At 44.3% G+C, this 26,964-nt stretch overlaps 1 protein-coding gene across 1 annotated transcript; it reads left to right on the top strand.

The window, feature by feature from the left end:
• On the top strand, positions 1 to 26,964 carry LOC112258636 (1-phosphatidylinositol 4,5-bisphosphate phosphodiesterase delta-3-A-like). The gene is made up of 15 exons (XM_042307325.1): positions 1 to 740; positions 9,809 to 9,976; positions 17,943 to 18,171; positions 19,114 to 19,243; positions 20,150 to 20,375; positions 20,690 to 20,891; positions 21,091 to 21,235; positions 21,716 to 21,868; positions 22,717 to 22,857; positions 22,973 to 23,126; positions 23,305 to 23,421; positions 23,766 to 23,944; positions 24,178 to 24,313; positions 24,762 to 24,911; positions 25,003 to 26,964. The coding sequence occupies exons 1-15, from the start codon at positions 644 to 646 to the stop codon at positions 25,149 to 25,151; spliced, it is 2,376 nt and encodes a 791-aa protein (XP_042163259.1). The 5' UTR covers positions 1 to 643; the 3' UTR covers positions 25,152 to 26,964.

The following is a 26,964-nucleotide window of genomic DNA, read 5'->3' as shown; positions in this document are numbered from 1 at the left end:
GACTTTTTCATATCAGCCAAGAGAGCCACAGACAGGAAAGTACAACGAGGACGGCATTGGAACTTGCATCATGTTGGGCAGGAGCAAGAAACCTCCTACTGCCGTGCACCATGAACCCAAGGCAGTGGAATCCCAACCCAGGTCGCAGGACCCATTTAGGTAGCTGGGTAAGAGAATAGTGACTCTCATTGGTAAAAAAAATAAAAATAGACCCCACCTATGAAATAGATCAGTGAGATTGTTAAACTTTCTTTTGGCAATGACCACAATGCCCCTGATAGGCTGCAATGTTAAAAGAAAGGCTATAGCCAGGCAGAATATATAGACATGAAACTGTGGGTACAAGTGGTTTGTGTCAGTGGGTATAGTTTAAGAGTTTCTGTGCCCTTAGCTGGACTCAGATTACGCACTGCTATTAAATCATGCTGGGAGGGACTTCACATGGAAAGGGAATGAATTAATGTAGCGCGCTATCCTGGTGACGCAACGGAGAAACACACAACTCAATACTTGCGGAAGAGTTCAAAAACGGCACCTGCACTGGGAATTTGCGCTCCCCCAATACATACTTCTGACTTTTTAATATCAGTCAAGAGAGCCACAGACAGGAAAGTACAACGAGGACGGCATTGGAACTTGCATCATGTTGGGCAGGAGCAAGAAACCTCCTACTGCCGTGCACCATGAACCCAAGGCAGTGGAATCCCAAACCAAGGCGCAGGACCCACTTAGGAAACTGGGTAAGAGAATAGTGACTATTAGGTTAAAAACGTTTCTTCTTCTGTCAAAACTACTTTCATTTGTTTCCTTGAATCTTGTTTAATTTTGCTACAACAGATATGAGCACGTAGTTCAGCTTTGCCTTTAAAAAAAGTTATATTTTACAACTGTTGATTGTTTGACTAGTTATTACTATTATTTCCTGTGTATTTGTGTGTTGCTCTGGTCCACAAGGGGAAATAAATCAGTGCAGGATAAGGCTAATGACAGTTAGGCTATTGCGTTCCACATCAATTGGCGTCGGTGCTTATTTTTCCAAGTTACCAGGAGGCATTGAATGTATAAATATGGAAATGAAGACTTCTTCTCATTGACAACTTATAATGCAAGGACGATAAATGGTGAACAATATGCCTTGGCGTTGGCAGTAATCAGTTCTGCTAAATGAAATAAACTATTGCTTGAAATCCACTTATGCAATGGTCTTTGTAAACACACACACACACACACACACACACACACACACACACACACACACACACACACACACACACACACACACTGTGTGAAAAGAGAGCTCAACTCAAGTGGAGAGTGTGTGGGTGCTGACAAGTGGTCATGTGTTTGTGTGGTGTCCAACAGCTCACTGACCCACTTGTGATTCAGGCTCTCCACCCCACTCCCACAGATCCTCACGTACCAATGAACATCTCTGACCCTGTGCCTAGCTCTCCCACCACCCTCTCACCATGCCCCCCACTTATTGATCAAAACCCCCTTAGCTCACGGTCACACCTCAACTAAAATAGAGACCTGCTGAGGATGGACAGAGCACCTGTCAAAGTCCATGTAAAGCCTGGATATCTGTCAATCTAGACGACAGAACCATGTCATACTATGTATGTGTGTATTTACATGTAACACACAAGCTCCGTCTTCTTGTTTTGTGTATATACTGGCCATATATGAGGCCATATATGTGGTTATAGAAAATCTTGTCCAAACGGATGTAGCTAGATATTTCATTTAGCCAGTGTGCTAAAGTAGGAGGAATATCTGATTTCAAGAATAATGTTATGGATTTCTTTGCCACGAGCACAGACAGATCAATATATATTTTTTTCTGATTCTTGTTCCATGGATCTGGTTCGTTAGTTCCGAACAAACACAAGCTGGGCATGAGAGGGATAGAAATCTGTAAACATTTTGAAATTGTGTTGATTACTGATTCCCAAAACATTGAAATAAGATTGCATGTGCTTGCTAACCAAAACATGTGATTAAAAAGTACCCTTTTGCCTCTTGCCAACAATGGAAAGACATTTCAGCATCCATTTTGTGAAGTTTTTCTGGAGCTTGTGTCTGAGGTTGTAGGAACATTGTGTGTGCTTTCAAAACAGAGATAACGCCATTCTTCTCTGCTTCTATCAACCTGTACATCTTGTTCCCATTTCAATCTAGTAACATCTGTGCCTACGAGCATATGGTCTAACAACAATGTATAAACCTTAGAAATATACTTGACAGTTTTTTTCAACACCATTCATTAAGACATCAAATTGAGATGGGTTCCACACGATAACCCTGTTTCAATTTAAACACACACTACCGTTCAAAAGTTTGGGGTCACTTAGAAATGTCCTTGTTTTTGAAAGAAAAGCTCATTTTTTTGTCCATTAAAATAACATCAAATTGATCAGAAATACAGTGTAGAGATTGTTAATGTTGTAAATGACTATTGTAGCTGAAAACAGCTGATATTTTATGGAATATCTACATAGGCGTACAGAGGCCCATTATCAGCAACCATCACTCCTGTGTTCCAATGGCACATTGTATTAGCTAATCCAAGTTTATTATTTAAAAATTCTGATTGATCATTAGAAAACCCTTTTGCAATTATGTCAGCACAGCTGAAAACTGTTTTCCTGATTAAAGAACCAATAAAACTGGCCTTCTTTAGACTAGTTGAGTATCTGGAACATCAGCATTTGTGGGTTGGTTTACAGGCTCAAAATGTCCAGAAACAAATAACGTTCTTCTGAAACTCGTCAGTCTATTCTTGTTCTGAGAAATGAAGGCTATTCCATGTGAGAAATTGCCAAGAAACTGAAGATCTCGTACAATGCTGTGTACTACTCCCTTCACAGAGCAACGCAAACTGTATCTAACCAGAATAGAAAGAGGAGTGGGAGGCCCCGGTGCACAACTGAGCAAGAGGACAAGTACATTAGAGTGTCTAGTTTGAGAAACAGACGCCTCACAAGTCCTCAACTGGCAGCTTCATTAAATAGTACGCAAAAAGCACCAGTCTCAACGTCAACAGTGAAGAGGCGACTCCGGGATGCTGGCCTTCTAGGCAGAGTTCCTCTGTCCAGTGTCTGTGTTATTTTGCCCATCTTAATCTTTTATTTTTATTAGCCAGTCTGAGATATGGCTTTATCTTTGCAACTCTGCCTAGAAGGCCAGCATCCCGGAGGCTGATAATGGGCCTTTGTACGTCTGTGTAGATATTCCATTAAAAATCTGCCATTTCCAGCTACAATAGTCATTTACAACATTAACAATGTCTACACTGTTTTCCGATTAATTTGATGTTATTTTAATGGACAGAAAATGTGCTTTTCTTTCAAAAACAAGTACATTTCTAAGTGACCCCAAACTTTTGAACGATAGTGTATGTCAGACTTGGTTCTATGACCTCTTCTTGTTTTGAAAGGCTCTGAGATTAGCACTCTGACCTGTGCTATTACCTAATGTGACTGCACTAACCTGAAACACTTTTTAATTTGCTATTTTGCATCCTGGTGGGAATTTACCTTTGCCATTGAATATTCGCGGGATGCCTAATCCTAACACTAACTCCATAAATTCTCCATGAATGAGGTCCTGATAGTCATAACAGACCAAACTAACAGTATCAGATGGTTGTGTCTGTAACTGGCTGGAATGCAGGAGGTCAGGCTGCTGGCCTTGCAGCTCTAGGACTTAACTACCTCTCACCAGCTGTTTTGGCACATCAAATCGTGGAGAACCTAAGTCACACCAAAGGAGAACTTGCATTTAAAAACAATACGCTTTTTATTACAATGTCTCTGACATATGGATATTTCCCCATTATACTCTATAAGGGAAACAGAACTACCCTGAGTTATGCACCATTTATTAACTTCACCCTCTTTTGCCAGCATGTGAAATAGCATTCAGTAGTAGTATGGAATCTTTAGGGGAGGGTGATTTGTTTAGGGTATGTGTGAAGACACGTTTTTTTCAAATGGCGGAGAAGAAGAGTATGTTGACAAAGTAATGTTTCCATAGACCTAATTCTCAGTGGCTGTGCCTTTTTTCAAATGTTAGGGGTCAAAGGTTTTCTCCAAATGTCATTAACCCAGCAGATGCATGCTATCTGGCTGCAGAGAGATTGTATTAACACACATCGATTCCTGTGTTTTGCCAAGTGTTGCAGTTTGGTATATTTTACTTAGTACAGCCTATATCTTTGTCTTTTTATTGTTGGACATAAAATACTGTAAAAAAGACCGGCGCATCAGCTCCAAGTGATCTTGATTTTGGAAATCTGTACCAAAGTATTTTCACGCATAATATTGAGATACTGTATAAGTGATTGTATACAAATGTAAACCAGGTTTAAAGTGATTATGTTTGGGCTTCTTGTGGTCAATTTGCAGTACATGATTTGTTATTATGTTCCAGCCCCCTGACCATCCGTCCGCTCAAGAAAAAATTGTCTCGCAGCTGAATCGAGTCGACGCTCCCTAGCCTATATGATCATATGAGGATTTAATGAGCTGTTTGGGTGACATCATATGACATGACCTGCTTTTTGACAAGCTATTACTGCACCCGCAATAACACCTGGTAAATATGTGTATGCGACCAATAAAAATGGATTTGATAGGATCAATGCTGTCTTGCGTGGTGGTCTGTGGCATTTCCCCTTAGTTCAGAGTTAAACGTAACTCACTTTATGTGGTATAACTATGAGGTAAAACGTCAATGTCAATTAAAGATCATTTTACAGTGGGGAAGTTACAATTTATGGTTGTGTATTGAGGATTTGATTTGCTGTAGTAGAATGAAAAGTTTCTTTCCAAAACACTATATCCACCAATTTTTCACATTTTGTGTTTTTTGCATCAGAAATGATTGCTTATAGGTACCTTCGTGTGTGTGTGTGCTAAACAGATCTTAGATTTTTAATAAAAATAAATTTTAGATGTGTATGAAAATGTTCATTTTTTTTTGCCAAACACTAAATTTGTTGTTTAGCTGGAATGGAATGTTCGTATATGTGATATATATATATATACAGTGCCTTCGGAAAGTATTCAGACCCCTTGACCTTTTCCACATTTTGTTATGTTACAGACTTTATTTTATTTATTTTTTTACATTTTTGCAAATTTATTAAAAATAAAGAACAAGAATACGTAAGTATTCAGACCCTTTGAAATGAGACTCAAAATTGAGCTCAGGTGCATCCTGTTTCCGTTGATCATCCTTAAGACGTTTCTACAACTTGATTGGGCGTCCACCTGTGGTAAATTAAATTGATTGGACATGATTTGGAAAGGCACACACCTGTCTATATAAGGTCCCACAGTTGACAGTGCATGTTAGAGCAAAAACCAAGCCATGAGGTTGAAGGAATTGTCCGTAGAGCTCCGAGACAGGATTGTGTTGAGACACAGTTCTGGGGAAGGGTACCAAAACATTTCTGCAGCATTGAAGGTCCTTGAGCACAGTTGCCTCCATCATTCTTAAATGGAAGAAGTTTGGAACCACCAAAACTCTTCCTAGAGCTGGCTGCCCAGCCAACTGAGCAATCGGGGGAGAAGGGCCATGGTCAGGGAGGTGACCAAAAACCTGATGGTCACTCTGACAGAGCTCTAGAGTTCCTCTGTGGAGATGGGAGAACCATCCAGAAGGACAACCAGATCTGCAGCACTCCACCAATCCGGCCTTTATGGTGGAGTGGCCAGACGGAAGCCAATCCTCAGTTAAAGGCACATGACAACCCACTTGGAGTTTGCCAAAAGGCACCTAAAGACTCTCAGACCATGAGAAACAAGATTCTCTGGTCTGATGATACCAAGATTGAACTCTTTGGCCTGAATGCCAAGCGTCACGTCTGGAGGAAACCTGGCACCATCCCTATGGTGAAGCATGGTGGTGGCAGCATCACGCTGTGGGGATGTTTTTCAGCGGCAGGGACTGGGACACTAGTCAGGATCGAGGCAAAGATGAACGGAGCAAAGTACAGAAAGATTATTGATGAAATCCTGCTCCAGACCGCTCAGGGCCTCAGACTGTGGCAAAGGTTCACCTTCCAACAGGACAACGACCCTAAGCGCACAGCCAAGACAATGCAGGAGAGGCTTCGGTACAAGTCTCTGAATGTCCTTGAGGGGCCCAGCCAGAGCCCGAACTTGAACCCAATCGATAATCTCTGGGGAAAGCTAAAAATAGCTGTGCAGCAACGCTACCCATCCAACCTGACAGAGCTTGAGAGGATCTGCAAAGAAGAATGGAAGAAACACCCCAAATACAGGTGTGCCAAGCTTGTAGCGTCTTGATGCTGTATTCACTGCCAAAGGTGCTTCAACAGAGTAAAGGTTCTGAATACTTACTATGTAAATGTGATATTTTAGTTTTTTATTTTGAAAACATGTATTTAGAATAAGGCTGTAATGTAACAAAATGTGGAAAAAGTCAAGGGGTCTGAATACATTCCAAATGCTCTATATTTCAAACAAATACATGTCTGTCATTGAACAATCCCATGCCATGATAGTGGAAAAAAACATTTAATTTCTTTAAACATCAAAAGCTAATTTGTCAACATTTCTGAAAATGGATATATGGCGGTTTATTGGTGTGATCTGAGAAAATCTGTGCCTTAATGTCAACCGTCTCTGTCTAGCAGCTCCGTTCTTTGATGTGTCCTTCTCTCCTTATCAGGGTTCAATGTTTTCCTTCTGTCCCAGTCTGTGTCTGAGAGCATTGATTTGATTTGAGTTCAACACTGCTGTTTCGACCTCAGTTGGCTCATTTCTTACCTAGAATCAATACAACACGTCACCTAGGTTTACAGCAGGTCCCATGGGGTCCAGTACTTAGTTCCACAGACAGACATGGAGAATGAGAAAGATGATGTCTGAGACTGGGCTTGTGATTCTCCTGCATCAAATGTACTACATTTTGACTTATGTTTATCACAAATGAACGATCCCATGTTATAATTGGTTCTCTGTTTTACCCCGAGACAACTGGCTGTGTCTCAGGGTATTGGGTCTAACAATGCCCAGAAATCTCCCTATCTATTCACTCTGTATCTTCGCCCTCGTACTTATTTCCGAGTCTCACTCCTCCATATCCCAACCTTTTTATTTTGTACTTCGTTCCTTCTGTTTCCCCCTTCACTCCTTCTGCTGTTGTAATTATATATTTCCTTCTTTCGCTCTCCCTCTGTTCAGAACCCCCATCTTGTTGTGTGTTTGGTTTCACATGCCTTTTTTTATCGTTGCTAGCCAGCCAGGTTGTTATGCTTGCCCAATTTGCTGGCCCAAAGTGCGTGTCAACAAAATTCTCCTCGGCGTGCTGCAGGAGCTGTGACGAACAGAGTACCCAGCTCATGGGCATCCAAAGCCCCCTCTTTCTCCCCTCACACCCACACGTGCTTCATTACAGCAGTGTTACTGTATGGACAGGTCTCTCTTAGCATACAACATGTCTGTAATGCTGTTGTCAAGGTGAGGAGTGCTTGATACTAAAACTCTCGGCTCGGTTGGCAGTGGGGGTATCCAGCATCCCTGAACATTTGCATATGTACCCAGGTACCCAGATTTTTCATACGTATTCCTGGATGGGGAGGTATAGGGATGGGACAGAGAGAAAAAAATCATAGGGTTGAGGTCAGTGAGGTGACAACAGTAGGTCCAGGAATAATCCTTTTACGGGCTCAAAAAGGGTTGGGGTTGGCGGTGTGAGGATGGGCAGAGCGAGAACACAGGTCAGTTAGGACAGCTTAGCATGGTCACTGACCCACTGTTAATAGGGTCCTTGTGCTCAGTGCTCAGCCTGTGGGAATTCCTGGCATGTGGTAACAGCTTGGTGACGGACTGTGTCAAAAATACGGTTGTTGTGGTGGAGGCTTGGGGTTGGGGAGGAGGATGGTTCTCTTTGTGTTTGACCAACGGCTTGGGAGAGAGAGAGAGAGACATGGCTGGGCTCAGTTTGCTTCCCCTCTTGTCTACTTAGGGGGAGAGGAATAGGGGGGAGGGGAGTGGGTGAGAGCACTGAGCTGCTCATGGTGTACTGTCTCTCATAGCCCGCACTGCGACCCAAATGGCACCCTATTCCCTATAGTGCACTACTTTTGGTACTACTATGGGCCCTGGACGAAAGTAGTGCACTTTATCGTGAATAGAGGCCAGCTCTGGAAGCCTGTGAAGAGCTCAGTCAGAGACTGGCATAGCATTGGCAGTATAAAGAACTCTGAAAGGGATTTTAGCTGATTCAAGAGAAATAATAGATGAGGGCATCCATGGAAACAGTTTTTGAAATCAATCTTTGAGGGTATACTTGAGAGACTTAGAGAAGAGAGGGGGAAAGGGAGGGAGTTTGGGAGGACGGGAGAGAGTTTCTTTCAGAGCATTCCTTTTGAAATCCTCTTTTGTAGTTGAATACACAGTTGAACAGTAATACGAGGTCCCATTCACCTACTGCAGAGAACCAAAGAGGCATCCAACTGTCCGACGGGAGAAACAGAGAAAATACAGTAGTAGTGTCTGAATGCAGTTCCAAGTACGCAATACCGTGTACACTTACAACGTGACGGTGCACGTCTCGTTACAGCTCTGCCTATATTTCCTCTCCATTTTCCATAGCTGTCTGTTTTACTCTGCTCTTAACATAGATGATAAAGCTGCTCAACATTTCTGATGTTGGTGGTTGGTTTTTCTCTAAAAGGTCCCCTGTGACACACACGTCAGGGATAGCAGGCTGTATCTGTGAATCGCATTAGTATTAAATAACCATTAGCAGAGAGAGGTTTCCCTGCCTAGATGAGCTGCTGCAACTCCAGACTGACTGACGAGCTAGTTATTTGTGACAATCTGTTTCTGCAGCTCTGTAAAACCCCTCATTTGCCTTGAAATCCCCCTTTCCAGTTCTCTGTTGGACTGCCTCTGGCCTGTGAGGGAGATTAATCTTTGGAATACTGGCATTTGTTCCAAATCCTAGCATTCTACTTCTTCCTTTTGTTGTGCAGAGTTCCAAAAGTCTGGCTTATACTGCATGTTGCAACGAACCATGGAAAATAAACAACGAGTTCTAACTCACAAAAGTTTGTCTCCTCTCAAGTCAGTAGATTCTGTGATGACTTCCTGCTTCAGTAGCCTTGAATGTCAACCCTGTTTCAGTGTTGCTCCTTTCAGGGGTTTGTATATAAAACAAAGTTTAGGCCCTAATTATGAGATCATGGCCTGTGTTTGTGTGTTAGGGCGGTGGTGCTTCCAAAGGAAGATGACTGCTCTATGTAGAAAGGTGAGTGAGTCATCCCTGGAACGCCCACTGGTGCCAAGCCCTAAAACACACAATACAACCACAGTAGAGATCTTGAAATGGGTTGTGCTTGACTGGTTTGTTAGCGTACCTGTTAATTTCCCCCAATAATAGCTCATAACCCTCCGTTTTCATCCTGACATGCAATTGAGTGTTTGAGTCCCTATACTACGAAATAAGCGTTGCAGTCATGCTACCGCAATAGCATGACGAGGGAAGGCCAAGAAGGAACACGGCTCATAGAATTCTACTGACATTTACGACAGGAGAGCAGACAGACTGACCTCTCAATGAACTGCCAGTGGAGCTTGGTGTGGATGGTCTAACATTGAATTCGACTAGAGTGAATGAAATAAGGACTTGGTGGGTGTGTTCAACAATGACACAGTGTCAGTGACATACTATATTACATCATACCGGAAAATTCAGTGATACTGCACGTTACCTAAAAGTGTATACCACTGTATTTGACTGTGTGTGTGTTTTGTGTGTGTGTTTCCAGGGGTGCTGGATGATGAGGATGTCCGTGCGATGATGCACGGTTCCAACATGGTGAAGGTACGCTCCCAGAAGTGGCAGAAGAGCCGCAGCCTGCGTCTGCTGGAGGACGGGGTCACCGTGTGGTGTGAGTCCACCAAGAGCTCCCGCAAGGCCAAGGCACAACAGACCTGTGAGTATACAATGGGTGGTGGAGGGAGGGGCCAGAGGAGGGGGGTAGATGAGAGGAAGGGGAGGTATGGGGAAGGAGGAAAGAAAAGAGAGGGATGGAAGAGGAGAAAAGAATAGGTATTGGGGTGGGGGAGAGGAAAGAGAGGCATGGGTGAGGAGAAAAGGAGGCATAAGGGAAGAGAAGGAGAAAGGATAAGGGTGTGGATTAAGGGAGGGTAGAGGGTAGGTGTAGATTGAGAAGAAGGCTAGGGAGTGAGCAGAAGAGAAGAGAGGCATGGGTGAGGAGAAAAGGAGGCATAAGGGAAGAGAAGGAGAAAGGATAAGGGTGTGGATTAAGGGAGGGTAGAGGGTAGGTGTAGATTGAGAAGAAGGCTAGGGAGTGAGCAGAAAAGAAGAGAGGAGTGTGGATGGGGAGTGGTCACGAGAGGGGGATGTTTAGTTTTTTTTTTCTTCAGGATCTGAGGCTTTTGCAATAGTTGGAAAGGAAACTAAACCGATATCAGATTAGGAAAAGTAGCCTTGAATGAAGGGAAGGCTATATACAAGAACATAATCATGTATAAACAAACGAACAGGACTTCCACAACCACACTCCCTTGTTGTAGTCTATTCAACCCTCCTCTTAGACCTGATTCAGTAGACTAATTTAGCCTGCTCTTTGTCCTAAGCCGTTTAGGCTTTTCATGTTGGCCAATAATGCCTTCTTGTCTACATTTCCCTTTAATTAATTAAAGGGGTATTATGCTGTGAGCCAGGACTTAAGTCAGATGCTATAACCTGTGTAACTGTTGGAATGGAAACACTTGAGTAAATGAGGGATACAAGGTATATTGAAAGCAGTTAACATCTCATCATGCTTAGGGTGTAAAATGCTCAGTATGCCATTATTTTGCCTACCATGTCCCCGTAGGATGACAATACATCTACAGGGAACGAGGTTTGATGAGCGTGCAAACGTTGTAAACCATATGCCATGGCCGCCTCAGACACCACATCTCAACCCAATTGAACACTTATGGGAGATTCTGGAGCGGCGCCTGAGAGTATCCATCAACAAAACATCAACTGATGGAATTTCTCTTTTGAAGAATTGTGTTGTCATCCCTCCAATAGAGTTCCAGACACTTGTAGAATCCATGCCAATGTGCATTGAAGCTGTTCTGGCTCGTGGTGGACCAACGCCCTATTAAGACATTTTATGTTGGTGTTTCCTTTATTTTTGGCAGTGTCACCTGTAGTAATGCATCCATATAGTACACTCCAAACATGCTGAAGGTTCACATTGGCCACTGTTACAAAGAGGTATAAAAGCTGCATTAGAAACAGTGTACATGGACTTGTTATCCGTTAGCCTCAAGATATTGGCTTACCTCAGCTAGCTAATCTTTTGCAGGCAATGGGCCAATCAGAAAGGGAAGCAGGCACTTTATATTAGCACTCTAATGATTACAATCCCCTTAAAGAAAAAGAGAGAAAATGTTGACAGTAATCCTAGATGTTTTGGCCCATTAAACTGTGGGAAAGCTTTTTCTAATCATAAATGTTTGACCGCTTCCCCTTTCTCACACACACACACACACACACACACACACACACACACACACACACACACACACACACACACACACACACACACACACACACACACGTACACAAACAAACACAGTTTTGTATTGCTATCCTTCTGGAGACCAAATAATTGATTTCCTTCCAAAATCCTATTTTCCCTAAACCCTAAATCTAACCTTAACCTAACCATACCCCTAACCTTAACCTTATGCTAAACCCTAAGCCTAACCTTAACCCCAAACCCCTAACCCTAAAACTATACCTAAACTCCTTAACCTAACCGTAAACCCCTAACCTGATTCTAACCCTAATTGTAAACCTAACCCCTAAGCCTAAAATAGCATGTTTTTCTAATGGGGACCGGCAAAATGTCTTGTGAGGACCTCTGGTACCTACAAGGATAGTTAAACAAAAAATACACACATTTGTTTTACCATCCTTGTGGGGAACAAACAATTTATTCCCTTTCAAAGTCCTATTGTCCTGGACCCCTAACCCCTAAACCTAAACATAACCCTAACTCCTAAACCTAACCCATAACCCTAATTCTAACCCTAATTTTAACCCTTAACCTAACCCCTAAGCCTAAAATAGCCTTTGACCGGCAAAATGTCCCCAATTGTGCTAACTTCCTTGTTTTGATATCCTTGTGAGTTATGGTCCCCACAAGGATAGTAAAGCCAAAAACACACACATACAAAGTTCAATGGTTTAAGGAGAGGGATAGGTGGGCAGCCGGTGAAGCACTTAGAGTCCTCAGGCTTCCTAAACCAGTAGTAAATCCCAGTATAGTTTAATAGGTCTACACCTACAGGGTTTGCCTCTCAGATTGCTCTTGAAGTATCTCTCCGGTAAATGAGAGGCCATGGTTCTGGCTCCTCCATGTTCCATAGGACAAATATAGGGCTCCTTGGCCCTGCCCATAGGGATCTGATGGCACAGGCTAATTATTGTTGTGTGTGTGTGTGTGTGTGTGTGTGTGTGTCAGATTATTATGGGCAAACCTCTTTATGACTGCCAATTGCAGGGTTTGGCCGTGACGTAATAACCACCACTACACTACTATCTTTGAGATTGTCATATAAAGAGTTTATTAAACATGTCTCTGACACATATCATTTTATGAATTAGTGCTGGCGGTCCTTAGAGCTTTGGAGTTGCCTGAGTCAATCCGATTTTTTTAATTTTTAATTTTCCGGTCGCACTGTACAAACATATTATACTAGTGACCTAGATAACACACATGCAAACACACCCATCTACACACAGAGTGGAAACATCACAGACAAGTTTATGTCCACTCAATTCCAAAGTCCAGTTAACGAGTACAATGTTTAAGAGGTGTTTTGTGGCGGGTTATGAATGTCAAGGTCAAGCGAGTACATTCATCACGTCGACTCAGACAGCATAGACTCAGACAACACTTCCTTAATACCTTCTAACACCCACTAGTCTGAGTCTGATAGCACTTCTGCTAACCTAACACACCCTGGGCTGGGAGGCAAGCTGAGGGGAAACGTTTAAGAATGGGATAATGCTGATGGGAGGTTGTAATTGCATGACCTCTTTGTAATGCTCTCTTTCTCTCTACCTTCATCTCTCTCTTTCTTTTTTTCCTATCGCTCTTTTGCTCTCTCTTTCTCTTTCACTTGTTGCACATTCCACCCCCACTATGTCACTTCAGCGAGGACTATTCCTCGGTCATGGAATTCAGATTAGGTCCCAGGACTCTCCTATCGATGTCCCTCAGGGACCCAGGAAGCACCCGCTGCTGTGTGGGGAATGGATACGGCCAGAGCCATGTATTTAGAGAGTTGGGCCAATGCGGTTTCTGCATTATGATGCATTTACATGACTCTTCAACATTCTATGGCAGCCATGTTAGCTCCGCATTAACATTGCATGGTGAACATGTAACCAATGCCATGTAACTGAATGTCTGGAATTAGAGCAAGATTCAACATGTTAAAAGTTGGCCCAAATCTCTGAATATACAGTATATTCGGAAAGTATTCAGATCCCTTGACTTTTTCCACATTTTGCTACATTACAGCAATGGATTTAAAAAGAACATCTCAGCAATCTACACACAACACCCCATAATGACAAAGCGAAAACAGGTTTTGAGAAATTTTTGCAAATGTATGAAAAATTTAAAAAGGAAATACCTTAATTACATAAGTATTCAGACCCTTTTCTATGAGACTCGAAATTGAGCTCAGGTGCATCCTGTTTCCACTGAGCATCCTTGAGATGTTTCTACAACTTGATTGGATTCCACCTGTGGTAAATTCAAATGATTGAAAATAAAGGAGAGCCGAAACACTTAAGGAGCTCAGATGCAAAAATTTAATATCCAACGTTTCGACAGCCAATCTGTCTTCATCAGGGTGCAATCACAAACACTGCGGGGTGACTCGTTTATATAGTGTCAAAAGACACACAGGTGTCTGTAATCATGGCCAAGAGTGGCCTAATGTCATTGGTTAATTCTCAAATATTAAAATGGCATACAAAGAACAGCATACAATAAACAACTGGATAGCATACGATCATAAATAAATTTTAGACTACACAAAGAATTACAATTACAATGGCAAAGTCACAATAATCACAAGAATTGCTTCAGATCAAAGTCGACGTTGAGACCGAAAGGAGCAAGGGTCTTTAAGTTATTAAAGATCCAGGCAGCCTCTCGATTTAACAATAAATGATCAAGGTCACCCCCTTTCCTAGGGAGGGTGACATGTTCGATGCCAATGCAACGCAGAGACGAAATCGAGTGACCTGCCTCCAGAAAGTGGGCCGCAACTGGGTACATCAAGTTTTTGCACCTAATGGTGCGACGATGCTCTGAGACGCGTACTTTTAATTTGCGCTTTGTTTTACCCACATATTTTTTTTTACCACAAGGACAAGTTATAAGATAAATAACTGCCTTAGTGGAGCACATAATAGCCCCTTTGTGTCACGCCCTGGTCTTAGTATTCTGTGTTTTCTTTATTATTGTGGTCAGGCCAGGGTGTGACATGGGTGAATTATGTGTTTGTCTTGTCTAGGGGTTTTGTAGATTGATGGGGTTGTGTTTAGTATAGTAGTCTAGGTAAGTCTATGGTTGCCTGGAGTGGTTCTCAATCAGAGGCAGGTGTTTATCGTTGTCTCTGATTGGGAACCATATTTAGGCAGCCATATTCTTTGAGTATTTCGTGGGTGATTGTTCCTGTCTCTGTGTTTTGCACCAGTTAGGACTGTTTTCCACGTTTTCTTGTTTTGTATAAGTATATTGTTCACGTTATCATCTTTCATTAAAGATGTTTATAAATAACCACGCTGCATTTTGGTCCTCCTCTCCTTCGACGGAAGAAAACCGTAACACTTTGATTGGGATCGATTTCCCTGTTTGTGGGTGTTTGAAGGATCTACATTTATAAGTGCCATTGCTTTGAGTAGCGGGTAGTTAGAACGCAAGAATGCGTCTTTTTGCGAGACTGACCTTGAAAAAGGTCATGTTTTGAATTTTCTCAATGGCAATATTAATTTGATCATTTTTGTACCCCCTCTCCTTGAACTTTCTTTGCGTCTCAGCCATATTTCTGTCAAAATCTGATCGTTTTTTTGCAAATTCTTTTGATTCGACAGAATTAGCTGTAGGGCAAACTATTTTTCAAGGGAAGTGGGTGACAACTGTCAGCCCTCAACAAACTGTTATGATCAGTAGGTTTCTGTAAAACCTGCTCTTTACAGGAAACCTACTGATTGTGACTTTGCCAATGTAATTGTTTGTAAGCTTGTGTAGTCTAAAATGAATTAATGATCGTATGCTATCCATTTGTTATTTTGTATTTTCAAGTTTTCTACTCCGCTAGCCAGCACCTCGCCTAAATAGGTGAGCTTTTCTTTTTCTTCTAAATTCAATTGATTGGACATGATTTGGAAAGGCACACACCTGTCTATATAAGGTCCCACGGTTGACAGTGCTTGTCGGAGCAACAACCAAGCCATCCTGAGGTCGAAGGAATTGTCCATACAGCTCTGAGACAGGATTGTGTCGAGGCACAGATCTGGGGAAGGGTACCAAAAATTGTCTGCAGCATTGAAGGTCCCCAAGAACACAGTGGGCTCCATCAATCTTAAACTGAAGAAGTTTGGAACCACCAAGACTCTTCATAGAGCTGGCCACCCGTCCAAAACTGAGTAATCAGGGGAGAAGGGCCTTGATCGGGGAGGTGACCAAGAACCTGATGGTCACTCTGACAGAGCTCCAGAGTTCCTCTGTGGAGATGGGAGACACTTCCAGAAGGACATCCATCTCTGCAGCGCTCCACCAATCAGGCCTATAGTATCCAGATGGAAGCCACTCCTGTAAAAGGCACATGACAGCCCGCTTGGAGTTTGCCAAAAGGCACCCAAAGACTCTCAGACCATGAGAAACAAGATTCTCTGGTCTGATGAAACCAAGATTGAACTCTTTGGCCTGAATGCCAAGCATCATGTCTGGAGGAAACTTGCCACCATCCCTACGGTGAAGCATGGTGGTAGCAGCATCATGCTGTGGAGGTGTTTTTCAGTGGCAGGGATTGGGAGACTAGTCAGGATTGAGGCAAAGATGAACGGAGCAAAGTACAGAGAGATCCTTGATAAAAACCTGCTCCAGAGTACCACTGGAGGATGTGTTTAGGGTTAGGGGTTTTCTCTTTTCTGGAGAGACCTGAAAATAGCTGTGAAGCAACGTTCCCCATCCAACCTGACAGAGCTTGAGAGGATCTGCAGAGAAGAATGGGAGAAACACCCCAAATACAGGTATGCCAAGCTTGCAGCATTTAATACCCAAGAAGACTCGAGGCTGTAATCACTGCCAAAGGTGATTCAACAAAGTACTGAGTAAAGTGTCTGAATACTTATGTAAATGTGCTATTTTCAAAATTTGTAAAGATTTCTTAAAACCTTATTATTGTGTGTAGTATTTAATCAATGTTATAATAAGGCTGTAACCTAACAACATTTGGAAAAAGTCAAGTGGTCTGAATACTTTCCAAATGTGCTGTATGTCTCTGGATAAGGCCTCACCCTACAGCAGGGTGAGAGGCCAGGTGGTTGGTGTGGGAGGTCAGGGGTTGTGATGTCGTCTTCCCCCAACCGGGCCACAGTTAGAGCAGAACAACGACAAAGGCAGGCTGACCACTTCAGCAGACAGCTACTGTTAACACAAAAGCGGCTGTGTCGAAGGACATATGCATGCTCATTAACACACACACATGCATGCAGACACACACACACACACACGCTGAATACAGGTGGTCTCAAGGGCCTTTGGGGTCTGGCACCTGCAGCTCAGCATGATCCCCTCTGTTTTGATGGGCTTTAGAGAATATGCACCGCACTTAACACTTTGGCTGTGCCAGTCTCCCCACACACACACACACACACACACACACACACACACACACACCACTTCCCCCTACTCTCAGCATTGAAATGTCACCCTTGTCATGGAGCGATGGGCAGGAATGTGTCAGCGATTTTGAGGAGGTGGAGAGGCGAGGGCTGTTCAGCAGAAAGAGGCCGTTGTCAGAAGAGACAGTTGTCTAGGGGCTAATCCCAGTGTAGAAAGGCACTGCTATATGTACTTAAATAACCAACTGACAGATTTGAAAGCTACTCCACAAACCCAACCACAATTCCAGCTATTCAATTAATGAAGGGATATGGGGTTTGTCTTTGGAGCTAGTCTTATGTTTGAAACCTTCACCAGGCTCTATTCTGGATGTGTTGCAGGTAATGGGGTAGTAGGCTGGTGTTGTGTTGCTGGGCAGAGGGTCAGCCATCACGTGTAAAGCCCCCCGACAGGTTTTTACCACATGTTACTGTTATAAATAAGAGCTGAAATACATGCTAATCTCTCTAGAAGTCAACGAGAGCTGAAATACATGCTCATCTCTTTAGAAGTCAATGAGACGGTGTTCTTCTTTCTTCCCTTATCTCTTTACACACACACAAACACGTCATGGCATTGGGCCAAAGGTCCTGCCAACACTTCAGTGTCAGTTTGACGGCTGTGCCCTGAGTGTCGTGGCGTTGCTGGTTAAATTTGGACCTTGTCATAAAGACGAATGTAGGCCTGAGTCGTAAACATATTCTGCTGACGCAGGTCTGTGTCTGTACAAGTCGTATTATTTAAGAGCCAAATCAGGACCCCAGCACCGAGATGCCATGTCACACTGCTACGTGGGTGTTACCACACTCCCCCTAAAGTTCACGACCTTTCAGCCCCCAAACCTCACTTCAAGTTCCACTTGTTTTGGTGCCCCGTTTGTATTCGGCTTATTCCTACAACCAGATTGATACAATTACTCTCTCTGTTTCTCCCACCTTCCCTCCCCCACCTCTCTCTGTGCCAGTCTCGGTCACAGAGGTGGAGTGTGTGCGTGAGGGCTGCCAGTCTGAGGCTCTGCGGAGACTATCCGGGTCGGTACCAGAGAATCAGTGCTTCACGGTGGTGTTCAGAGGAGCCAGGAAGAGTTTGGACCTCCTCTGCCCCTGTGAGGAGGAGGCGAGGCACTGGGTCCGAGGGATACGCACGCTGAAGGAGCGTGTGGCCAACATGACCCAGAAGGAGAAACTGGACCAATATCCTTTACCCCCCCGTGGGCCTTTGCTGCGCTGTGCCAGGCTGCCAGCCTTCGACCCAAAGTAAATATAGTACAGGCTGGGCAGCCAGGATCGCTATGGTGACTGACTCTGAACATAACACTGTCACATGCACCATCCCGCATCCACAGCATACCTAAGATGTGCAGCAATGGCCCAGCAAAAAGTAGCGTCTAAATATAGTCTGACTATCCTGTCAAACATGATCCCTGGTATAGCCGCTGGGTCGTTTGCGACACAGGTGCACGACAGACACACTTGTGTTAAACGCAAAGCCAGATCTTGAGAGCAGATCGAGCAGTAGGTGCTCTGGGACATGTCCAGGCTAGTGCCGTGGCTTGTAATTGGGTAAGATTTGAGGTGCGGTTTTACACTGGCATGTCCCAGCAGTGTTTGCGGTAGATTGATCAAGACCATCCTTGCAAAAGCTCTTATTGTTGTGTGTGTGTGTCCTGGAAGAGGGAGGTGTCATATAGTCTCCTCTCTCTACGTCAGCCCTGTGTTCTATTCCATTAGAGGCCTTGGAGGAGGCTTTAAGTGTTTTGACTTCAGATGGATGTTGGCACAACAGGACATGTGTATCTACAGCCAACACACATCTGAATCATAGGCCGGGGTGTATATTCCATTTCAATTCCTGGTAGTTGAATTAGACACTTATCCGCCTCTGAACGGTTGGTTACACAATTGATTCCTGGATTGCTGTGAATTAAGAAATGGTGCACTTGACCCTTACCCATAGTTGGATGTGGGCTGCAATGTGCTTACATACCGTATGCATGTGCATCAGCCCTGCCTGTATGTATAGATGTGTTTTGTGTCTATACATACTGTATATACCATAGATCGTACTTTTAAGGATGTGTTTAGGGTTAGAGGTTCGGAATGCTCCCCTGGTTGCTCTCCTTAACCCCCCCACACCTGGATCCGTGGCTACCTGAGACGGGCTGATGAGAACGACGATGGGAAGATGAGTTACGACGAGGTCAAACGCTTGCTGCAGATGATCAACATAGACCTGAATGAACAGTACGCGCGCTCGCTATTCAAGGTGAGCACACACTGTATGTGTGTGTGTGTGTGCAGCATTCAGTATGCTTGTACGTTAATGTGTACAGACCTTGACTGCATGGGTGTGCGTATGTGCGTGAGCCAGATGTTGTTGTTGGTTGAAGGCCATTGTTTACTCAGTATGCTGTGGAGTAGATTGGGTCTGCGCTTCGCTCTCAGCCTGGAGTCTGTGTTCAATTACCAACCCAGTGGGAAGCCAACTAGCAGGCCCCTCACTCACTCTCTCACTCACTCTCTCTCTCACTCACTCACTCACTCACTCACTCACTCACTCACTCATTCTCTCTCTCTCCTGCCCTCTTCTCTCTGCTGCTGTCTTTCGCCCCAGACGGTCTCGTCCTTCCCCGTCCTCCCCCTCTCTATCAGGCAGCCAGTCATTTCTCCATCGTTGAGGATTACCGCTAGCTACGTCTCTCAGCTCCCCTCTCCCTTAATGTCCAGTTGTTTTCCTGCTTCTCCCTTCACCATGTGATTCCTTCTCCAACCCTGCCCATCCATCTCCTCAGAGACTGGATATCACACCAACTGCAGTGCAGTAATGTGTGGAGTGTATGTTTGTCAATAGGGTATGAATTATGGGAGTGGACGGGGTTGCTGGCCACTCCCATAGCAAATCAGTGCGCGCCCATAGATTTGATCTTATGAACATGGCTCACCTATGAGAATTGAAGATGTTAACTTTGATCCAGCCCTCTGTTTTTAGGGAAGCGCTTTGAAAATGTGTTGCGGGGTTGTGTATGTGTGTTTTAATCAGAACAACCCTAACGAAGGTCTCTCTGTCTGTCCGTTCGCCCATCTGTCTCTTTGTCCCTCCCTCTCCTCTGTCGGTCTGTCCCTCCTCCTCCTCTATCTATCCTTCTGTCCCTCTCCTCCGTCCCTCTCTCAGAAAGCTGACCGGTCGTGCGACGGCCGTCTGGACCACGTAGAGATCGAGGAGTTCTGCAGGGAGCTGATGAGGCGGCCGGAGCTGGACGCTGTGTACAGACACTACTCTGGTAACGGCTGTGTTCTGTCCACCGCTGAGCTGAGAGACTTCCTGGGAGACCAGGGGGAGGACGCGTCACTGATCCACGCTCAGAGCCTCATCCGCACCTACGAGCTCAACGACTGGGGTAGGCCCGAAGAAACACTTGAACAAAATTTTAGCCTTGGATTTTTATGACCTTATGTTTGACATTTGAGTCATTTACAGTAGTGAGTGCATACATTTTCATACATTTTCAAATATTATTTTCATACTGCATTCCTTACATTCACTGTGCTTATATTTATCTGAATGTTTTATGTTTTTATATTTGACATTTAATTGCCGCAAATTCAGGGCCCGTTCCTCCCTTGACTTTATTTTCACACAATCGCATGTCGATACCTATCTATTCCTGTTCATAAAAGGTTGGATGGTTTGATGTGCCCCTCCTCCCTGCAGCCCAGAACAACCAGTTCATGACCCAGAATGGTTTCACCATGTACATGCTGTCCCAGGAGAACGATGTGTTTAACCCCGACCACGCCAGGGTGTACCAGGACATGACCAGACCTCTGGCCCATTACTTCATCTCATCCTCACACAACACCTACCTCACCAAGGACCAGGTCACCAGCGCCAGCAGCGCCGAGCCATACATCAGGTAATAAAATACGCACGTGCGCACACACAAACACACACATGCTCATTAGACGCACAAACACACATGTACATATGCATGCACACAGGCATACACACACACACACACATGCGCATTAGACACACAAACACACATGCACATATGCATGCACACAGGCATACACACACACACACGCACTAAGAATATGTACTGTGTGAACCAGAGCTCTGAACCAGGGCTGTCGCTGTGTGGAGCTGGATTGTTGGGACGGGGACAAAGGAGAGCCTGTCATCTACCATGGACACACCCTTACTTCTAAGGTGCCCTTCAAAGAGGTCATCGAGACCATCGCCCAGTATGCCTTCAAGGTGAGTAACATTTCCTTTTAAATTACAACAAAGAAAATACCCCCCCAAAAAAAGTGAGCACACCCGGCCTGTGAGACCCTCTTAGTGGGTTGTGGGGATGATGGACACATGGTTGTGTGATTTATAGGGAGGTCAAATGTTTCACCTTAACCATCATTCCCTATATGTCTTTCATATGTGACTGTTTATGGAAAGCAAAGTATTCCTCATCAAAACAAAATAGGTTTAACAAGTAAATAGCAGCGGGCCAGTGGGAAGAAAACACATCTAGACAGTTGACTTTCTGCCTTTGCCAACGTTCAGTTCAAGCTACAGTCATAGTCTTGGCTCCGAGTCTAATAAGACTAGACTGTTGTCCAACAGCTTCTTGGCCTCAGTGTAGTCCAGAATAAACCCTGGCTTATTACCTAATGAACTTATGGTTTCTCTTACATTTTAATGAGTGGCCTCTTATGAACCAACCCTTGTGTTTTCCCATAGGCCTCCCCGTACCCCCTGATCCTGTCCCTTGAGAACCACTGTACGGTGGAGCAGCAGACGGTCATGGCCAGACACCTGCGCACCATCCTGGGCAAGAGGCTGCTCACCAAGCCCCTCAACGACCAGACTCTGAAGGACCTGCCCTCTCCTGAGGTACGACACACACCCCTGTCCCGAGCTCTCTACTCACCCCCTGTCCCGAGCTCTCTACTCACCTCCTGTCCCCAGCTCTCTACGCACCCCTGACCCCAGCTCTCTAGGACACACAACCCTGTCCCCAAAACAAACTTAAATGGAAAATCTCCATCTTACATAGCAAAAAATAAATTACAAAAACAAAAAAACTCACCCCCTGTTCCCCAGCTCTCTACGCACCCCTGACCCCAGCTCTCTAGGACACACACCCCTGTCCCCAGCTCTCTACTCACCTCCTGTCCCCAGCTCTCTACTCACCCCCTGTCCCCAGCTCTCTACTCACCCCCTGTCCCCAGCTCTCTACTCGCCCCCTGTCCCAGGCTCTCTACTCACCCCGGTCCCCAGCTCTCTAGGACACACACCCCTGTCCCCAGCTCTCTACTCACCCCCTGTCCCCAGCTCTCTACTCACCCCCTGTCCCCAGCTCTCTACTCACCCCTGTCCCCAGCTCTCTACTCACCCCCTGTCCCCAGCTCTCTACTCACCCCCTGTCCCCAGCTCTCTACTCACCCCCTGTCCCCAGCTCTCTGCTCACCCCCTGTCCCCAGCTCTCTACTCACCCCCTGTCCCCAGCTCTCTAGGACACTCACCCCTGTCCCCAGCTCTCTACTCACCTCTGTCCCCAGCTCTTTACTCACCACCTGTCCCCAGCTCTCTAGGACACACATCCCTGACCCCTTCTGCCTAAGAAACCTGTTGTCCTTTTCTACTCTCGCTCCCACCCTGCGTATGTTTATGGAATGATTGTGGAATACCAACAGGAATATTAACATATGTTTTGAAGCATCTTTGTCTTGTCTCTGCAGGAGCTTAGGGGTCGTATCCTGGTGAAGGGGAAGAAGGATGTTCATCACCTGAACCAGCTGAGGAAAACCAGCAGCTTTGATACCAGCTCGGACGACGAGGCATCAAGCAACAACAAAAAGGACAAAAAGGACCCTGCCAAGGTGCTACATCTTTATCTTCCATGTGACTGAGACGGCACTGTAAGTCTACAGAAATTGGTCAGGAACACGCTGTATATCAAGCATTTCTCTTGTGCATTCTGTGTTGCTGGCTCAGGCGGTCTCATCTAAGCTGAGCCCAGAGCTGTCTGAACTGGTGGTGTACTGTCGAAGTGTCCCCTTCCGCGGGTTCCAACACTCTACCCAGAAACCACCCGATGAGATGTCATCCTTCAATGAGAATGACGCCCTCAAACACATCAAGGACACAGGCAAGGGGCTTAGGAAGACATAACTCGAACCGAACAGTTTTCTGTGTAGAGAAAGTCCTTGAATACACGGGTGCATTTGTGCATCACGTTGTCGTGCACATTTGTGTGGGTCTGTCTTTTTATTTGCGTTTGAGGTATTGTAATGGGTCTCTTACCCTGTCCTCTCATCACCTTCCAGGAAAGCTGTTTGTCAGACATAACAGCAGGCAGCTGAGCCGGATCTACCCCTCCGGGCAGCGCCTCCAATCCTCCAACTACGACCCCCAGGATATGTGGAACGGCGGCTGCTCGATGGGTCAGCACTCTGGGTTGGAGGGGGGTTGGAGGTGGGGGTGGTGGGATGGAGGAGGGATATGGTGGCTCATATGGTGGCTCATTTATTTAACATTATCTAGCCTGGAAGTCCCTGGAGATAGAAAGTTATTTTACGTTGGGCCTCCTCTGAGAGCATTGCAAATGTTTGGTATGAGCCTCCTATTCCTCACTCCACTTGTCATAATAACTAACCTCACACTCTGCTGCCTGGTAAAGTGGGTTCTGTTGTTCCAATGTTGCGGTTGTTGTCTCTTTTCACACCCCTGTCTGTCCTCTCTCTCACTCTCTCTATCTCTCTCTCTCTCCCCCTCTCTCTCTCTGCAGTGGCTCTGAATTTCCAGACTCCAGGGGAGCAGATGGATCTGAACCAGGGCCGTTTCCTGCCTAACAGCCGCTGCGGATACATCCTCAAGCCCAGCTTCCTGTGCAGCCCCAGCTCCAACTTCAACCCAGAGATCACAGGAGGCGGGCCAGGACACATCCCCACACAACTCACCATACGGGTGAGAAACCTTCTGGGAATCAGATTCTGTTGTGGTAGTCTATATGTGGTAACTGCCTTGTTGGAATAGTAGTGCATATTTTAGTTAGCAGTGGTATGGAAACAGACCAAGTTAGTAAACTACTTCACCTTATTAGTCATTTTGTAAAATCATGTAAAATCATTTGAATAATTTTCATATTAGAATTGTATATACAAAGGCACAAAAAGTAATTGGTGTGATTTTGTGTTCAGATAATATCAGCACAGCAGCTCCCTAAGATCAACACAGACAAGCCCAACTCCATTGTGGACCCACAGGTGTTGGTGGAAATTCACGGGGTGGCCATTGATAAATCCAGAGACAAAACCCACCGAATCGACAACAATGGTAACCTTCCACTCATCTATTGCACATCTATTATACTCCCATTCAAGAAATGGATCACGAGGGTTGTATACACCCTTGAGTTCACATATGAACCATATTAGAAATATAATTAGAAGAACATAATAGTACTAGGAACATTTGACGTTTTACCATGAATCAGCATAAGTATTCCAGGGCGCCTGAATGACTCCCACCACACACGGCACTATTCCACACAGAAGGTTGATCAGGAACATTATTCCGCACTCCTATGTTTATCTTTACCATAAAGATAATAAAACATGACAGAAACCCCGGCTACTCCATTATCTTTGCTCAGTGCGGGTATTCTGAGTACCAGAAAATTATACTTCTCGTGTAGAGGCCATTATCCCAGTCTGTGGAGTACTTTCAGGCTGTGAATGGTGGTGGATGGCAGTGTCTGACAGCTCTCCTATGCCCCCTGCAGGTTTTAACCCACGCTGGGACAGCACTTTGAGCTTCCAGCTGCAGGTCCCTGAGCTGGCCCTGGTACGCTTTGTAGTGGAAGACCATGACCACAAAGCCAAGAACGACTTTGTGGGCCAGTACACCTTGCCCTTCACCAGCCTCCGTACAGGTACTAGGTTACTGTCTCTGTATTGTAGGGGTGTTTGTGTAGCTAGTGTGTCTGTGAGGTGACACTGACCCCAGTGAGTCTATTTTTCTAGGTTACCGCCATGTCCACTTGCTGAAGGCAGATGGCTCCAGCCTCTCTCCTTCCACCCTTTTCATCCATGTCAAGGTGTCCCGTAAGGGGGTCCCCATCAAGACTGTGTCTGAGCGCATGCTCTTGGCTAAGAGCGAGGGCAAAGCATGACCCCTATCTACCTGAACTAGTGCCACACTTTTCTAATACGCCCCATGCTTGGGGGGGGTCTCCCTAATTGGGGTGAAAAGGACAAGCTGCTGCCTGCCTATGTCCTAGTACTCATCTCATACACCCAATTTAGAATTGGCAGGACATATAAGGCTCCCTGGCTACAGAGAGGAAGACATCAGTCCTCCTCAGTCAAACCTGGATGGGAGTCTTGCCTGTTGACGAATAGTGTTGGCTGGGAGAGGAACTCTCTGGCATGTTGCTGTTGTGGGTATTCTGTACTCTGTAAACAATGCATTCAGTGTTTCCATAGAGACATGACTTTGACTCTGGACCTGTCTTACACCAGAACTCTTCCTGGCAGCCGTCTGCCTACTATGAAGTCAATATATATATATTTTTCTCACTCAAAGCCAGGTTTGTGTCCTGGAGACCCTGGAGCAGATCATGAAGACTTATCTCAACATTTTTTACATATTTAAAGTTAAGAAATATGTCACTTTTTTGCTACTTTTAGCTGATGTGTGGTGAGAATTCAGGCACAAAAATGGTCACCGTGCATCACCCAAGTGGATGCCGTGCATTGATGGTGGATCAGGTGAGTTTCCCCCTACTCTGAAAAGCACTATATAAATCCAATCAATTATTATAACTTTTTTACTATTACAGAATATTATAGAAGTGTTTTATCAGGGCAAGACTTGTAGTTGAGCTCCTTTTCCCAGGACAACGATAGTGTTATATGACTAAATTTCATCGGTAAATGAAGTCTAGTTGTTGTGGTATTGGTCTGTCACGCCTGGCATGACACAGTCCAAAATACTGAATTAATGCCTAATCTTAGTGACAGAATGAACACATTTCAACACTTAATGTTTTTGTAATGTGTTTGCAACAAATTCTGTTTGTTGCAATTGATGAAACACACTTCTTTCAGTGTGCAATTTCTGATAGGAGTTTTTAGATTATATTTTACTTTGTTGTAAAAATGTTATATTCTAATGTAGTTACAGTATTCTAATCTTAATTATCTCAGTAAAATGAATTCATTTGCATACTGTATGTACTTTCTCTGACACTACCTTCCTTTAGCTAAATTAAAACAGCATCAAAGTCACAGAGGGTCAAACCAAGACAAATGCAATTGACCAGGATTATGTTGCATACATATAATTGAAGTATTAGCTTTCATGAATTTCCAAAGTCAGTTTTCATTACGAAGCAGTAATCCACAATGCACTAGTAGAATGTATTGTTACTAGACTTTGTTATTTGTATTCTTTCCTCTGGTCCTCTCAATTTAAATTCAAAGTCACTTTAATTTTGAAAAACGGCAAATGGTTTTGACAGTTTAAAAATACTGCATTTGCCTTATTTCAATGGAAAGAGCTGTTAGTATTCTTTCTTATAGTTGCTAAGACCTGTTTACCTTAATGTCTCTTCAATTGTGTACTTTGTTGTGACATACCTGTGGGCATCAGATTCATATGGGTCAGTGTTAAATCCAGCCACCAAATCAGAAATGTCTCCCAGTCCATTTAACAACAAAAAGCACTTACATCCAAACTTTGAAGATGGTGTATCTTTATAGTATTATAGAAACAAATAATTCCCCTGAGCTTCACGGGCAATATTATCATTTACATTAGTATAGTAAGTGACATTAGCACAGTATTTATTTGGCTGTTTGCTTCATTCATCTCACAAACTGGTTTGTATTATACTGAATGAGAAGAGAGGAATATTATTTTAACACTAAGTGTGAAACCCTAGAGAAGCATGTTCAGTTTTTATAAAAATTATTTTAACCCCA

Source organism: Oncorhynchus tshawytscha, linkage group LG27 (genome assembly GCF_018296145.1).
Source record: "Oncorhynchus tshawytscha isolate Ot180627B linkage group LG27, Otsh_v2.0, whole genome shotgun sequence".
Taxonomy (NCBI): Eukaryota; Metazoa; Chordata; class Actinopteri; order Salmoniformes; family Salmonidae; genus Oncorhynchus; species Oncorhynchus tshawytscha.
Note: the sequence above shows the minus strand (reverse complement) of the source record. Positions and strands in the feature narration are given on the sequence as shown.